The sequence below is a fragment of the Spodoptera frugiperda genome, chromosome 20, assembly GCF_023101765.2.
Source record: "Spodoptera frugiperda isolate SF20-4 chromosome 20, AGI-APGP_CSIRO_Sfru_2.0, whole genome shotgun sequence".
Lineage (NCBI taxonomy): Eukaryota > Metazoa > Arthropoda > Insecta > Lepidoptera > Noctuidae > Spodoptera > Spodoptera frugiperda.
Window position 1 is genome coordinate 2,482,314 of NC_064231.1, and position 16,221 is coordinate 2,498,534.

Sequence of the window (16,221 nt, forward strand, 5' to 3'; positions counted from 1 at the left end):
AACTGCTGAGCCTGTACCAAGCGCAGGTTCGGTCATGTATGGAGTACTGTTCTCACCTTTGGGACGGCTCGGCTAAATGCCAGCTAGATGCGCTCGAACACATTGAAAGGCGTGCCAAGAAGCTCATCAACGATGATGCGCTTGTGGAGGCCCGGCTTCAAAGCCTTGAACACAGGCGCAAGGTCGCAAGCCTTTCCGTTTTTTACCGGATACATTTCGGAGAGTGTGCGGGGGAATTGCACAACTTGATTCCCCCTAGTCCTTTTCATCATCGAACCACAAGACAATCGGCGAGGCGTCACCGCTTCATGGTAGATATCCCACCCACTCGCACGAAGCGTTTCGCTTCAAGCTTCCTTGTGCGAACTGCTAGGGAGTGGAACTCCTTGCCGGAGTCTGTGTTCCCTGATGGGTATAACCTGACCGCAGGTAGAATAAGGGTAGTGATTTAGTAAATTGAACTATCATACTCTTCCATCTTGCAGAGTATAATAATTGCTATTTAAAGAGATGTTATATATACCTGTATAGTTATACCGATGGAAATGGCCAATGTAGAGAAGCACCCAATAACTCCACGCATATTGGGTAAAGATATCTCAGAGGCAAATATTCTCGGCGGTGTCATAGCCATGCCGCTTCCAATTCCTATTATTGCCCTTCCTATAATTTTAAAATATTTGGTTATCAATCTTCTCAATTAGAAGCCCTTGGAGGAGGCTTTTGCCGATTGGCAAACAGGTGTAGTCAAGGTTACGAATCAACAGATATTAGGCTAATAGTAGTTTAAGAATTCAATGTTACACTCAAGGGATCTGAATAAAAAAAGGCTTATTATTATTGTTATTGGAAACCTGACTTAAATTTATGAAATTACTTTCTGAAACGAATAAATGACTATACACTCACCAATAATAACTTGTTTGGGACTATTAGCAAAGCCAGTGCACAACCAGCCCACGCATATAGGAGCTTGGCAGACGATGATCATAAATCGGCGACCGAGCCAGTCGGTCACATAGCCGCTGATCAAACAGCCAATAGGGGAGAATAGAGTGAACACACTGGCTGAAACATGTTATAGCAAGTACATACAGGGACTGGGACTAATTAAAACATTAATATGAAAGGAGGATTTGAAACCTGGTAAGGGCCAATATGATCATTTGAAATAATGGAGTTTTAAAGTTATTTAACTTGCAGTTATACGGTAACAATTAGCTAGAAATAAATACAGCGAGTCTGTCAGTCATGAGAAAGGTAACATACAGCTAACATTTTGTTTATTAACTTATTTTGCTACAAAATCAACATGGCTTACTGTGTAAGTGTGGTTTTTTGAGGATGTATAATTTGTATATTGAAAAGTCTGGTTCTCGTACAAGTGCTTATTTATAATTCACCAAGAAAATGCACCAAAAGTTGAAGAAACTAAATAAGTACTAACGCGAAGTTTAATGTTGACAATACCTAATGTAACGTACGTAATAAAAAAGCTGGAGTATATCTCACCTATCCAAGAAGCCTCATTTCTCGTGACTTTTATGAAGGAGTCTCCTGCCGACAGCTGTGGCACCTGAACGGACGGTAAGCCAAACGCCAGACCAACACCCAGGTGGCACAAATTCACCCAAAGTCCATAGAACAATTGGATTTGTGACGTCTTCGTCCAAAATCCAGGATCCAATTTAATCTCTTTCTCTAAAACTGTCTTCATTTTCTTCAAGCATTTATTTTAAATTGTTCATTGTTATTGTAATTTAAATAATGATCATATCGGGACTTTTAAATATAATTTTTATCGCACAATACAACACACAACTCTCAGAAAAAAAATTAACCGACTTTTAGTTTGGCTTTTTAGTTTAACTTTCATTAAGCAAACAATTTCTTTAATTTGTAAAAATGTCAAAATGTCAAACCTTTCTGACATTTTTCTTTATAGCATAGATCAAACAGTAATAAGTATAGGAGAAGCATAGATATAACCAAGAAGGTCGTTTAAAAAAGGTGCAACGTCAAAATTGTCTATTAAACCGGTGACATTTATATAATAATCCATTACATAAAAAATATGGTAAGGTTTATGCCCGGTTTACATTATTCCAGTCCAGCGATCCAGTCCAGTACTGGTTTGCTTACTGGAAAAATGTAAACCGGCACTGGAATGAACTGAATCAGCGTCTACTTTTCGGTCCAGTGCGATCAATCCAGTGCAACTGGAATAATGTAGACGGCCAATCCAGTGCCATTCCAGTGCTGACGAAGTACACACGTGTTGGTTGTTTTTGCGGACTTTTTTTGCGAAGAAAAAGGATTTAACAATGGTGAATAAGTTATCTGAAGACGAAACTATAAAGTTTGTCTCTATATACAGAGATAATTTTTGAAATAGTTGGTTTTGGCAATCGAAACATACGACTGAGGCTTCTGTAACTATCTCCAGTAGTTAAAAAAGAAAGAGTGACTTCTAATTTTATTTTTGCGGGTATAGCATCTCTGAACAACGTATTCTTACGCTGGATATTAATAGAAACTAATGATAACAGTTCTTCAAAGTTTTCTGCTGTCATTCTCAGTGCCAGTCTATATTCATTGGGATTTTCTACCTTCAGTTGTTGCAAAAGCATTACTGACCCTCCTTTTTTATCTCTTTCGCTGATCCAATTTCTCACCCAAATCCGTTCCTTTTTTTAGTTCCTTATCAACCTCATTAATAACTTCTTGTAGCAAGAGTGATTGAGCACGTTTAAAACATTTTCGAAACTGATCTCTTCTTGAAATCATTGTCACTGTAGTGTTCACACTTCAACGGCTTCTAAATAACTGGAATAATGTAGACGTAACAGATCCAGTCCAGTAAGCAATCCAGTACTGGACTGGATCGCTGGACTGGAATAATGTAAACCGGGCATTAGTCTGTACTGGGTTATCCCGAAAGCGATAAACCTCACCTATCACTTATTAATAACTTACGATGGAAATAAATGAAAAATAAACAATGTCTAATACAAATCTCATGATGTTATTTCTTGTGACAGAACTAACAAGAAAGAATATCTTAAAATAGCATATTGTATTCATCCTGTTGGAAGGCACTACAGCGAAAGCAATTCCATACAATTCTTAGGCTGCTTTTCCACCAGAGAGAGAGCACCCTAAGTTTTAGTAACTTCAGTAATGTTGTCTTCTATTGTGATTTTTGTATTTACATGGTTTGCCTTACCGAGATTACTTAATACTTTTATTTTATTAATTATTCGCGCTATTTGTTTGCTTATTGGCTCTTTATAGTTGAACTTTTCTACTACTCCTTTTAACTGCTTTTGGGTAATTTTTCACTTTTCAGACCAGAATTTGCGCTTGTTTTTGTAATCTGTTGGAAGGTCTATCATCATCTTCACTATCAGAATCAAGCTTAAGTTCAGTAATACACTTTGTATCTCTTTAGGTTTTAATCTAGTCTTCATTAGGACTTCCTATTTATCTTGTTTGTACGTTTAAGTTGATTTTCTTTCAACTAATTTTATATTTGTTTTGCTTTGAGCTTCAAGGTCCGCTATGGTTTCCAATCTTCTCTGAGAAGTCAATGTCGGACGGCGTTTGTTATAATATTCCTCAATTTCTTGTAACGTTAAATTTTTTGTTTCTGGCAAAACTAAATATATGTAGATGACACCTGTAAGTAAACAGTGGATGTTGAATTTGTATACCAATTCACTGTGCATAGACAAAAATAAAAATGTATCTTATCATCATCAGCTCGCTAACCGTATTTTAATACTATATCCTTTTTATATGTATAAGGTTTGAACTAAAAATTATAGTACTTTATATTTTACCATATATGCACGTACACTTTTTATAAACTCTCACGCAAATAAAATTATAGGAACTAGAACTAATGACAATGTACTGCTTACCGATCAAGGAACAGATCCCAAAGATCACCATCGTATAGCTGAGGCCGATACTATCCAACAAGGTGGGGGTGAGTTTGATGCTGCCAGATATCAAGAGACCGGCAACAAATACTGTTAAACCAGCGAGTATTCCACGAACCTGTATTATTTAAACAAATTATTAACCCAAGAACTATCAAACATTTTAGATAATAACAGTGTAGATGATTAATTTTAATTAATGTCCGCCTTGTAGATTATTTCAAAACATTAGACACGTACCTAAATATTTCATTTTTTTACGGAAACAAATACTTTCGAAGATATGTCGATTTGAAATATCGCGTGACGTCACTTCTCGGTGCATTTTACTTATACCCTATGCGCTCTAACAAGGTGCGGCTGACAGATTCAGTAACGTTTCGTATCACTCTTGAAAGTTGCTGCGATTTAAAAATTATGCCTTAGTATTTTAACTGTATCACATTCGTATTATGTTAAATAATTCGGAAGTGTAGTTAATTAAATTAAATCCAACCGGAATGTTCTAGTCTTTAAATAAAATCTAATGAAATGAAAAATAAAGTAAAATGTTATGCGTATAACGTAAAGCCATAGTCGTGTTTAGTGATGGGATGTACTGCTACGATGGATAGGTAGTCGATGTTTTTTTAGAATAAAAAACGAAAATCGTGCGTCGTTCAATTATCACTCTTAAAAAACCTTTAATTATGTGGGTAAATCTACTGTAGACGCGGCTCTCTCTGCCCGAACCACAGTGACTTTATCTGAGCACAAATATGTAGTAGACATTTCCGGCGCCTTTATTAATGCGTGGTGGTACTTAATCTGAAAGATCGTGGTTGCTTTAGTAACATATACAAACTAATATACACTTATATTCTTCACGGTTCTGATAAATAAATGATAAATGATATTTATTTCTGTAAATAGGTCATAAAATAACACTTTTACACGTCAATATTTCAAATAGCTAGATGAGGCCGGCATTTCCTATCTGACTACTCTGAGAAGAAATGCCGAAACAAACTCAGAGGTCATAGTCTCTTTTAAAGTCCAGACAATGAAATAGAGGATAATGTGAGAGAACCGTGCAAGTTGGTTCTGTAGTGGTCTTTAGAGGAAAGAACCACAACAGTATGAGCGGACCTGTTCAGAAGGCCGTACGCATGTGTCAGTTTACAATCAGCTCAGCTAACGGCTGTTGCTGAATGATCCGACGAACATTACCAACCAAAAGAACATTTGGGTAGGTCTCGTAAATGCTCACACTGTCAGAATATAATTAACTAAAAGTGAAATAACTAAGCAAACTCTCACACGGTCCTCAGACAACCAATTTTAAAAATAATATGTTAAAAATAAAAATAAAAAATATCGAATGATATTAATGTATATCATGTCAAATTGTATAAAAATGTAACTTGTGTTACAAACATGTCAACATGACCTGTGTGGACATTATAACGGCTCACTCCCAAGCCTGACTATCATCTAAGTAGTCTTTAATTTTATAAAAAGCTTTACTATACAGTTTTTCTTTAATAACATTTTTAAATTTATTCAGGCTCAAACTTTGAATATCGCTGGGAATTTTATTGTAAAAGCGTATACATTGACATCTGAACGAACCACTTATTTTCTTAAGTCTAGTAGTGGGAACTATATATTTGTTTTTACTTCTAGTGTTTATATTATGTATATCACAATACTTTTTGAATAAATTAATGTTTTTGTGAGCATACACTACATTTTCATAAATGTATTGAGAGGGAACAGTCAATATATTAATTTCTTTAAAAAATTCCCTAAGAGAGTGCCTCGGACTAAGATTATAAATTGATCGAATGGCTCTTTTCTGCAGCACAAAGACAGACTGAATGTCAGCAGCATTTCCCCACAGGAGAATACCATATGACATGATACTATGAAAATAACTAAAGTATACTAATCGCGCTGTATTTACATCGGTCAAATTTCTAATTTTTTTAACGGCATATGCTGCAGAGCTGAGCCTTTTCGATAACTTATCTACGTGTGGAGCCCACTGTAGCTTAGCGTCCAGGGTTATACCTAAAAAGACAGTTGAATCTACAGGGTCCAACTCCTCGCCCTTGATTAGCACGCTGGTTTTCACATGTCTAACATTTGGTGTTGTGAATCTAATGCATTTAGTTTTTGATTCATTAAGTAACAAATTATTGGCACCAAACCAGCGTACTATTTTTGAGAGAGCACTATTTACATGATCACTGACTAATTGTCCACGTTTGAGTTTAAACAATAAAGATGTATCATCAGCAAACAGTACTATCCCATGGTTATCCTTCACAAGGTAAGGTAAATCATTAATATAGATAAGAAAGAGAAACGGGCCGAGAATTGACCCCTGCGGAACACCCATCCTAACAATAAATAAATCCTAAAAATCTGTAAAACTGAAACTCTGAAACACCTCAGGGCTCGGTCATAAAATATTTATTTTGACAAGTATATGTTACAGTCAGAGTGATTAAATAGCAATTATTCATAATGACTGGTCATTATTAATAATTGTATATAATTACCAAATTCACTAGACAATGTAATAAATTAATCACTTTATCTGGACATTATTCATAATAGGAAGTCCAAGTTAGTCAAAGTAATAATACATGTGTAACTCAAAATGTCACAAGACTCTTACTAGTAAGAATAACTTGTAAGGATAAAAATTAGTCTTTAAGATCAAAGACTAATTTGTTTTGGCATAAATAGAGTCGCATAACGTTAGTAGGCCTAATGACTTATGTAGGAAATGGTGGTAGTGAACTTGTAGTGCCCTATACATAATTTCGATCAAACTAATTTGCTATAAGTTCCTGTAACAATTAAATAATAATGTCGGTTAAAAATTTAATATGCTGTGCAACAAAAGTTAGTGACAGAACCGAATTGCTACAAAACCGACTCCACGTAGTCTTGTTTGTCCTACCCCTAGAGTGTAATTTAAAATCGCGTAGGCGCGTAGGACCGAGGCGGCCCGCGGGCTGAGGAGCAGGAGGCTGCTAGCGAGCCACCGTGGCTGAGGCTGGCCGGCGAAGCCGGCCAACAAGCCGAAGCTGCGGTGGTGAGCGAAAGCCGTCTGCGACGATTAGCACGCGTGGGGCCGCCGGAGGCCCGCAGCGCCGGAGCCATGACAGAAACCCTGCCTGATACATGCTGCATGTTTGCTCGCATGCTGCATGTTTGCTTGCATGCTGCTCGTTTTATTACATTATCCAAGTCTACGAAGATAGTATATAAAATTGCTAGTTAATGTGATTAATTTTGTGTCATTTATCACTTTATCTAAATTGAGTAGTCGTTATATATAATTGCTAGACAGTATATATAATATCAAGATTTATTACTTTGGCTGTAACATATATACACGTAGTTACACTGCACGACTAAATAACACACATATTTAATAAAAAAAATGAAAGAGAATTAAATGTATGCTGCGAGTATCGATAGCGATAAAAAAAGATTTTTCTAATGTCCATCCCTAAAGAGAGACGTCAACGTCATACAGGCATCTGTCAGCCGCACCTTGTTACAGCGCATAGGGTATAGTAGAAACTTATAACAACATTATACTTACGTAGAAATGACGTATTTGCCCCTACTTCTAAACTTTGATTCATTTTATCTAAGTATTGCTATATTACATGACAAAATAAAAATAAAATAAGTGTCTAATATTTGTTCATTACCCAACTGACGGACTAAATACATTTCTAATTTTTAAACCGTCATCATCCCTATGTAGAAACAAACTCACCTGTAAAGGGTATATTTCAGAAGCCATGAGAAACGGTAACATGTAGTATCCGACGCTAGCAAAAGCCATGTAACTCATGAATAATATTTGGGGAGGCATGCTTGGCTCAGTATGAGTAGATGTATAAATTGCTATAACCAAACTGGTCACTGCAACGCCCACTGCTGGAAGTTCATAAAATTGCAAGTTAAACCTTAAAATAACCGGAGCTTAGCGGGTAATCGGGGCTCCGGGTCGAAAAGCAGGAGTAGGAACGGGGTGGTTTTAGTCAGTAAATGGCTGACAATCTCGCTTCGCCCAAGGTTGGAGAAGTCATTGATCATTTTCCCCCTTAATACATTAGACGACAACGTTGTACGGCACTAGTGGAGGAATAAGCCTTTAACAGTTTTTTTGTTGGCAGTGAAAAGCGTAAAAAACATTAAAATAAATCTTGCATTTTTTTTATGGAATAGGTGGTAAAGGAGCTGTCGTGTCACCTGATGGTAAGCAATTAGGGTCACCCATGGACACCCGCAACACCAGAGGAGAGCTGCTTTTTAACAATTTGGTTTACCAAGTTATTTGGTTTCCTACTAAACGATAAAAGAATAAAAAAATACCTGATGTCTGCGCCAGGGGCTTTCTCCCGACTTTGAAAAGGAGAATCGAAGTGAGAATGTTTACAAACAATCTGGTGAGGGTCATTAGAAAATTACCAGTATTCACATCGATTGAGGACTTCGCCACCTAAAACCAAAATTTTATTATAACTAAACTTTACAATAGTGTTGACCATATATTGTTCAATAATAGGTGTGTTTATTTTGTAACCTATGTTCTCCACCCCCGACCCGGTGCTGCGGACTCCGGCTCGAAAAGCTGGAGTAGGATGGGGTCGTTTTTAGACAGTAAGAGTCTGACACTTCCTCTCGCCTCGGCCAAGGAGGAGGATTTTGGCCACTCAAAAAAAAAAATTTTTTTCACCGACTGCGTCTTCAGCTTGCTAATGTGCTGAGCTATGCCAAGAGTTTGCACGTAGGAAGTCGCTAAATGTAGATTGATTACTACCGGCCGATCTGAAAGTTACTGAAGGGAACTATATTCAGCAATGGTCGTTTTCTGGATGATATAACTAATGTTAACCTACCAATCAACCGCTGAATCGTCAAATTTCAATACCTTTGGTTTGGTAACCTTACCGTTAACATTTCCACAGCCCATATCATGACTCCAGATGTGCCAGTAATCTGGGAGATGAAGATATACGTCACAATCACACTGAAGGGCTTGTATGCCGATTGTGTGAACAACATTGCTAGACGCTCACGACCACTTATTCTGAAAAATGTATAACAAGAGAGTATAGTAGTAGTAGTAGATGTATACTAAAGTGTCGACAAGACCTTGAATCGGGAAGAGTGATAGAAGGTGTGAAAGACAGATTATTGAAGACTCCAATGATTCAGTGGTCATAGTGGCTAGATTATTGAAAATCAATCAATGGTCCTTTCGATTTATTTATTTTAATTTTAATTCAATAATGAATTCACAGACCACCCTAGGATTTTTTTCAGTATTGTGTTGACAAACACTGTATTTCACATACGCACTACATCTAGAACGAAGTAATATTTAAGATCCACATAATGTAATAAAAATAAGCAAAAAGAACTTACAACCTACTTACGAATGTCGTTACCCTCCTTAAATTTTCTTAATTGATCCATTTCTTTATCAAAATCATAGTCCCGTGCCCTGAAGTGTGCGAGTGTGGCTCGAGCGTCAGCCAAAGTTTTAGTTTTCAGCACAAAATACGGTGTCTCAGGTAGAAATAAGAATAACACGAATACTATCACTGTGTATACAGAGCAAATGTAGCAGAGTACAGGCCAATTCAGATATTTTCCCAGTCCAGCCTAAAATAGAGGATCTTATATTAAACACTAGCTACTTCCGCGCGATTTCACCCGCTCTACTTGGCTTCTATTGGTCATAGCGTGATATTTTATAGCTTATAAGCCTTCCTCAATAAATGCACTATTCAACACAGAAATAATTATTCAATTTAGACCAGTCGTTCCGGAGATTAGTGCGTTCAAACAAACTCTACGGCTTTATTATATTAGCTTTATTGTATAGAAGATAGGATTTTATATTTTTCGAAAGACAAATCGTTAATATTATTCACATTTTATAATAAAATATAGTATTATTGTGATGTGACATGGTGTGGTACATGTATTTGAGACGTGTTAGAAGAAAAGTAGGTATATAATGCAGTATAAATGAATACCTGTAGAGTAATACCAATGGATACGCCCACTGTGGAAAAGGCTCCAATAACTCCACGCATGTTGGGTAAAGACATTTCTGTGCAATATATCCTCGGCGGCCCCATGGCCAGACCGCATCCAAATCCTGTTAATGCCCGTCCTATAATTATTGCAATATCACTAACTAAATTTGAATCAATAATTGAATCTGTACTGTACCTTAAAATAGCCTTCTACGCCTTTCACTCAACTGATACGAAACTGACTGCCTCGTTGCTCGAGAGGACGCAAGTGCGACTGCCGAACAAGGGGTCTCGGGTTCGATTCCCGGGTCGGGCAAAGTATTACTGGACTTTTTTCTCGAAAATTTCTCAGTTGTGGCACGGAGTCTGGAATTGAGTCCAGTATATGGCAATAGACTCACACCCTATTACATGGGACTTATAACACAAATGGTGAAAAGTGGTGTACATTGTATAACGGCATTACCTGTAGTAATGAGCACCTTTGCCTACCCCTACGGGGATAGAAGGCGTGACGTTGCTGATGCGAAACTCTGATCAACAGTTTAAAAGAATCTAACCTATAATAACTTGCTTCGGACTTTTAGCAAAGCCAGTGTACAACCATCCCGCACATATAGGGGCTTGGCAGACGATGATCATGACTCGGCGACCGAGCCAATCGGCTACATAGCCGCTGATCAAACACCCAATAGGGGAGCATAGAGTGAACACACTGGCTGAAACATAGCGTTAATTAAGACTTCAGTAAAGTGACGATGAAGAAGAATTAGGGGCCTTTAAAGAAGAAAGATTTGAAACCAAATAACTAATGCGACCTTTACAAAATTGTATATCGATCTTCAAAATACTACAAAAAAGCATTTTGATAACATCTCACCTATCCAAGAGCCCTCACTCCTCGTGATTTTTATATCGGAATCTGCAGCGAACAGCTGAGGTACTTGAACAGACGGAAATCCGTAAGCCAGTCCAATACCAAGGTGGCACAAATTCACCCAGACTCCATAGAACAACTGAATTTGTGAGGTCTTCGTCCAGAACCCTGGATCTAATCTTATGTTTATGTTTGCAACACTCGTCCTTACTTCTTTATTATTTTCTTTAAGCATTATATTATAACCGGTTGAATATTATTCAATAACTTATAGGAAAATACCATGCCATATGAGTACATTTACTCGGGTTTTCGCATGTACCATGTCGTTTAAGACAATACTAACTCAGTTTGTCTCGAGTAACTTTATAAATTATATGTTTCTTGTCCAGTTGTAGTTCAGTATCATGTTTTTATGTAATAGGTATCTTCTAACACAAATGTTTGTAAAATATATTAACATCAAGTCTTTCTGACATTTCAATGAAGTATAAAACGGAATAATCACATTACATAAAATTGTCTATGAAGAAGTTGGTATATAAAGTTGGATAGATAGAAGGGAAAAGGGGTTGAATTATATAATATTAATAATAACTATTGTCGGTTTACCATTTTGAATGTCTCGTCAAATAGCACATACTCATATGTAGATATATGGAATATAGAACTAAAAGTCATAAGTTTACTATTGTAGGAAAAAAAACAAGTCTACTCAGTTTAACATATTTTATTTATAAAAAATATTGTTCATAATCAGGGGCCTGTACCTACCTTTTATTAACACTAAATACAATTTGTCCTGAATGCTTTAAGGTAATAATGTGTGTAGCAATTTAGCTGCGAAAAATATCTATGAATGAGGATCATGAATCGGGAGACGACACATCAGCAAACCAATTGTTCACAGATGATTATGATAAAAATCAAAGATCGGTTCTGATCAGTTTAAAAACTATTAGAAAAGCGTTTAGTTTAGTTTATTATACTTGGGATAAATATGTGGTTTTGTGTAAGGGTTATTGGCGAAGGTCGCAGTGAAGGTTGGCTTCAGATTTTTCTTCTGCAGCTTGTGATGTATATTCTCTTCGACGTCCCCGAGGATCTTCAGGAGTGCTGATCGAGAAATCTGATTGAACTCAACGCCATCGCTCAATAGGCGTCTCTCCCCACCTGTGTATATTTTGTAGATGTTAGTAAAAGGAGGATGCAAATTCTGGTCCCACCTTCCAATAGCTATGTGTGTTACATCATTGGATAGGTAATTTTGAGCTGAATAAAAGTTACTATGGCGCCAAGTTCCAAATCTTAGTCCGTTCAGAGTTATTCTTTGTTAAACATGGTAGTTTTATCATTAGCCAAATGCTATTTTTACGTCATAGAAACTCTAGCATCCTTCTTTGTTTTGCATGAAGATGTATAATTGTATATTATATAGTTGTTATTAATTTAATAGTGTTTGTTAGATTGGCAATGCCATAATGTTAAATGACCTATTAAAATGATTTTTAATGTATTTACTAAGGACTAACTTAACTGGCCCATAGCGGACTACCCAGCAGGTTCACCGGGGCTCAGACTCAAAGAGTAAGAGTAGAAACAGGGTGACTTTTAGTCAGTAAGAGTCTGAGACTCCCTCTCAACTCGGGAGAAGTTATTGGATTATTTTCCCCCTTAAAAAAGGACTAATTTCACTATCCAATCGTAATTGTACCAATACGTTTCTGTATACATAAAATCTATTTTGAAACATATCTTTTGAACTGACATTTTGAAAATAATGTATATTTTTAAAAACAAATTACTTATATTCAATTTTCTTTTAATTTTTAATGTTTATTTAAGTATGTAATTCTGCTAAACGTACCTGGTTTCCACGATTGTAATGAACTACACACAAATAGGAGTAAGTGGAACAACAGAACCAATTTCATGACTTCCTTCTACTAACAAACATTAGTCAGTGAAGGTTTTACGACCGTTATCAGTTCCGATAATGATTTTACTCTTACTACAAGTTCTCGAAACAGCCTAACGATAAATGAATTAACTGAATGTTATATGTTAATTAGCTGCAATTGAATATCAAAGAAGAAATATTCTTATCCTAGAAATACAGGGAAATGAGAACTCTTTAGAAAAATCTTTAAGTTTATTCTTTAAGAGTTTATATTATAACTTTCGTTAGACCTAATAAATTAATTATTATGTTTTGCAGCTTACGTACCTAGTACCTAATTTGATGAGGATCTCGACTAGTTTCTAGCCATGCTAGAGACTCATTCATGAGCAGAATTCCGCGACACACGAAGACTCGATAGTCGCACTGCTACTCTTTAGTTTTTGCTAAAACCTCCTGATTTTGAGATATTGCAAGATTTTTAATTTTCCAAGGACAACACTAATCTTTATTAATTATATTTTTTATTCACCCTATTATTGCCTATCAGTGAAAGTGGGCATTCTTGAACCTATAGTAGGGGGTTACAATAATAATTTCTCTTTTTTGCCAATACTGTTTAAAAATCAGAAATCACAACTTCTTAGTAGGACAGAAAACAGTAAAACACGAAATATTTTTATTTATTTTTATTAAATCAGATATGTTCAACATTTTTTTTAACATTTATTCTAGGACTATTCTAAATCACTATCACAAAATGCTTCACTATTAATTTCATTAAAAATAATAAATTATTAGGTATTTTTTATGTTATTTAATAAATAAAATGCATTATTATTGTTTGCAACAACGAAAAATGGTAACGTCAATCATTATTATTTTTTTTTTGTAAAAATAAAATGAAATTGTTTTAAGACGACAACAATTTTTGTAATAATTTATGTCATAATAATATACATATATAAAATTCTTAATATGTATTATGTACACTTTTTTCAAGATTTTCGTTGTGAATCGTTGTCTGTGTATCACAATTTCAGTTTCTGACTCGATATTTGTGATGAAAACATTAATAAAAATGGCACATTTATACGTACTTATACAATATCTACAAAAATATTTATTCTATACTTATTACATACAAACAGACTACAGTATAATACTTTCACAAAATATACAACATACTTACAACTAACACTTCACTCTCGTATCACAATATTTAAAACCTTTTTTCACGTAATTATTTACATGTTATCTTATTTTTTTTATTTCTTGAAAAATGTAATGACCGTATCATAAATAATAATTATTATTTTAGTTCATTCCAGTGGTAATAATAATAACAGTATATTTTTTTTCATTTGATTGATGTAATAAATAATGGAACATTTATGAACAAAAAACCGTTGGAAATTATATCAGGAAAATGAACAACAAAAAGCTTAATACAACGCGGATTTTTACTAAGTGTTTTCGAAATATTGTGAAAAACTTAACTTTTTCTTTATTTTTTTTTTGATAAAATCACGTGAAAATAGGCCTTAAATCTTCTCATAAGTCAACAAATTAATAACACAAACAACAGTTAAGTAAATAAAATGCCTCGATCAAAGGCACTCTGTATCTCAGTATCTTTAGGATTCAGACAATATTCAACTCTATCGTTTAGTGCATACCAAATATAGTTGCTTGTTGCGATATTCGTACCGTGTCATAAAAATTGTACTTAAAAACATGTCTTCTTCTTTATAAAATTGGTAAGATCTATTGTACGAGACAATAACTTGTTTTCATCGATGACGTCATAATAGCTTGTTCCTCTGTTTTTTTTTTTAATTTCAACTTTTGACATTGACAGGTGTTAATTTGACTTTTAGTTTGACAGTAGTAAATTGGGACAAGCTATAGTGCTGCCATCTACGGTTATTATAAAACGATATGGTTTATAATGTCTTCTTATATTTTTATATGTAGTTATGCAGCACACAGTATTATTAATGTGTAACTCCAAAATAGCTTCTTTATGTACATTTAATTATTATTTTATAGCATCAATTGCACACTATTCACAGTACGTATGAATTGACGAGCTCACAAAAACTATAGCAATATCAGTTTTACTCAAAAAGAGCCAGCTTCTTGATGTAACCAATATACAACCTTAGAGTGGTAACTTTACAAATGACTATCGAGATTGTAAGCTCATTCAATTCACACCACATGTATCACAATCAGACCTCATTCTTCATCACATCACATCACATCACATTCCAATCACTCGATCACGCTCCTTCGCACTGCGTGTTACGTCTCGTCAAGGACTTAGTTCTGCCGCTAAAGTAGTCTTCTATTTCTTGTAAAGTTCTCCCTTTGGTCTCAGGAAGGTAGAAGTAGAAGTATATTATCGCTGTAAAGTAATAGAAGGGACAAATTAGAATGAGAATATTAAATGAGTTTCAGAACTTTAATTCGCATCAAAAGTTGAGGAAGTTTTCTAGGTATATGATTGCACAATTGGTGGGTGTTTTTTTTTAATAACGCTGTGTTGTGGCACGACACAAACAATCAAGTTCACCATGACACTCAGAGTCCAAATAATAACTTGTGGATCACACAAACAGTTGCACTGTGCGGGAATCGAACCCGCTACACGTTACGCGGTAGTCGGCTAGCTCAGCCACACGGCAACCGTGCAATCCGATAACTTAATTATAAAAAGTAAAAGACTAAATAATCTTTTCACATATCAAGCTCTTTTTGGTATTTGCAAATATGCCTATTAATATTACACAATGGCTTACCGAGTAGAGACATGGTTCCGTAAAGGCCGAAAACTCCGTAGTCGTTCAGCTGGCTCTTGAGGAAGGGGAACGTCTTCACCACGGAGAACACAGACATGTGGGCCACGCACGTCGTCATACCGCCCACTATACCACGGACCTGGAAATAATATGAACGGTTCATATTTTAGTTCATTATTAAAAGAAAATTTAATGGTAAAATTGTTGTATCGTCGTAGTCTTTTGTCTTTCTGTAATAGACGTCTATCCTTAAATTTATATTTTTACTCGTTTTGTTTGAACTCATCTTATGACTTCTCCCGCCTTGGGTAAGGCTAATTGACTAAAAAACATCCCGTTCCTTCTCCTGCTTTTCTAGTCGGAGCCGCGGCTCCGGGATTTTTACATGTAGTGGAGCGCCTGGGGGTTTTCACCTCGGATTAGAGTTACAGTGAATGAATTAATATGATCGATGTGGGATATTGTTTTTTAAACTATAAATTGCAATGTTTACCCAAAAATTTTTTGTGCACTCCATTTTTTTTATTGTTTAAACAAATTATTATAAAAAATTAATGTTTGACCATATATTTTCACTTTAAACAGTATTTTTTTTTATTTATATGTTAAATCTTACCTGAGTAGACATATAGGA

At 35.4% G+C, this 16,221-nt stretch overlaps 3 protein-coding genes across 6 annotated transcripts in view; all 3 read right to left on the reverse strand.

The window, feature by feature from the left end:
• Positions 1 to 436: 436 nt before the first annotated feature.
• On the reverse strand, positions 437 to 2,076 carry LOC126911915 (facilitated trehalose transporter Tret1-like). The gene is made up of 3 exons (XM_050701111.1): positions 1,513 to 2,076; positions 910 to 1,068; positions 437 to 663 (listed from the first exon to the last, which is right to left on the reverse strand). The coding sequence occupies exons 1-3, from the start codon at positions 1,715 to 1,717 to the stop codon at positions 503 to 505; spliced, it is 525 nt and encodes a 174-aa protein (XP_050557068.1). The 5' UTR covers positions 1,718 to 2,076; the 3' UTR covers positions 437 to 502.
• Positions 2,077 to 2,462: 386 nt separating this feature from the next.
• Positions 2,463 to 11,349, reverse strand: LOC118261806 (facilitated trehalose transporter Tret1-like). 3 transcript variants are annotated; one of them, XM_035572767.2, is made up of 9 exons: positions 10,887 to 11,349; positions 10,567 to 10,725; positions 10,004 to 10,128; positions 9,394 to 9,626; positions 8,910 to 9,048; positions 8,331 to 8,457; positions 7,729 to 7,892; positions 3,924 to 4,062; positions 2,463 to 3,679 (listed from the first exon to the last, which is right to left on the reverse strand). In XM_035572767.2, the coding sequence occupies exons 1-9, from the start codon at positions 11,116 to 11,118 to the stop codon at positions 3,501 to 3,503; spliced, it is 1,497 nt and encodes a 498-aa protein (XP_035428660.2). In that variant the 5' UTR covers positions 11,119 to 11,349; the 3' UTR covers positions 2,463 to 3,500. The 3 variants fall into 3 exon arrangements, with proteins under 3 accessions (XP_035428660.2, XP_035428659.2, XP_035428661.2); XM_035572766.2 differs by having other exon boundaries at positions 10,004 to 10,143; XM_035572768.2 differs by having other exon boundaries at positions 10,004 to 10,143; positions 10,567 to 10,721; positions 10,887 to 11,033.
• A 2,108-nt stretch (positions 11,350 to 13,457) lies between these two features.
• Positions 13,458 to 16,221, reverse strand: part of LOC118282361 (facilitated trehalose transporter Tret1) — a 37,819-nt gene continuing 35,055 nt past the window's right edge. For both annotated transcript variants that reach the window (XM_035603409.2, XM_035603408.2), the window contains 2 exons: positions 15,588 to 15,726; positions 13,458 to 15,193 (listed from right to left, as the gene is read on the reverse strand). In XM_035603409.2, coding sequence (XP_035459302.1) covers positions 15,069 to 15,193; positions 15,588 to 15,726 — 264 coding nt within the window. In that variant the 3' untranslated portion in view covers positions 13,458 to 15,068. The remainder of the gene's footprint in view (positions 15,194 to 15,587; positions 15,727 to 16,221) is intronic.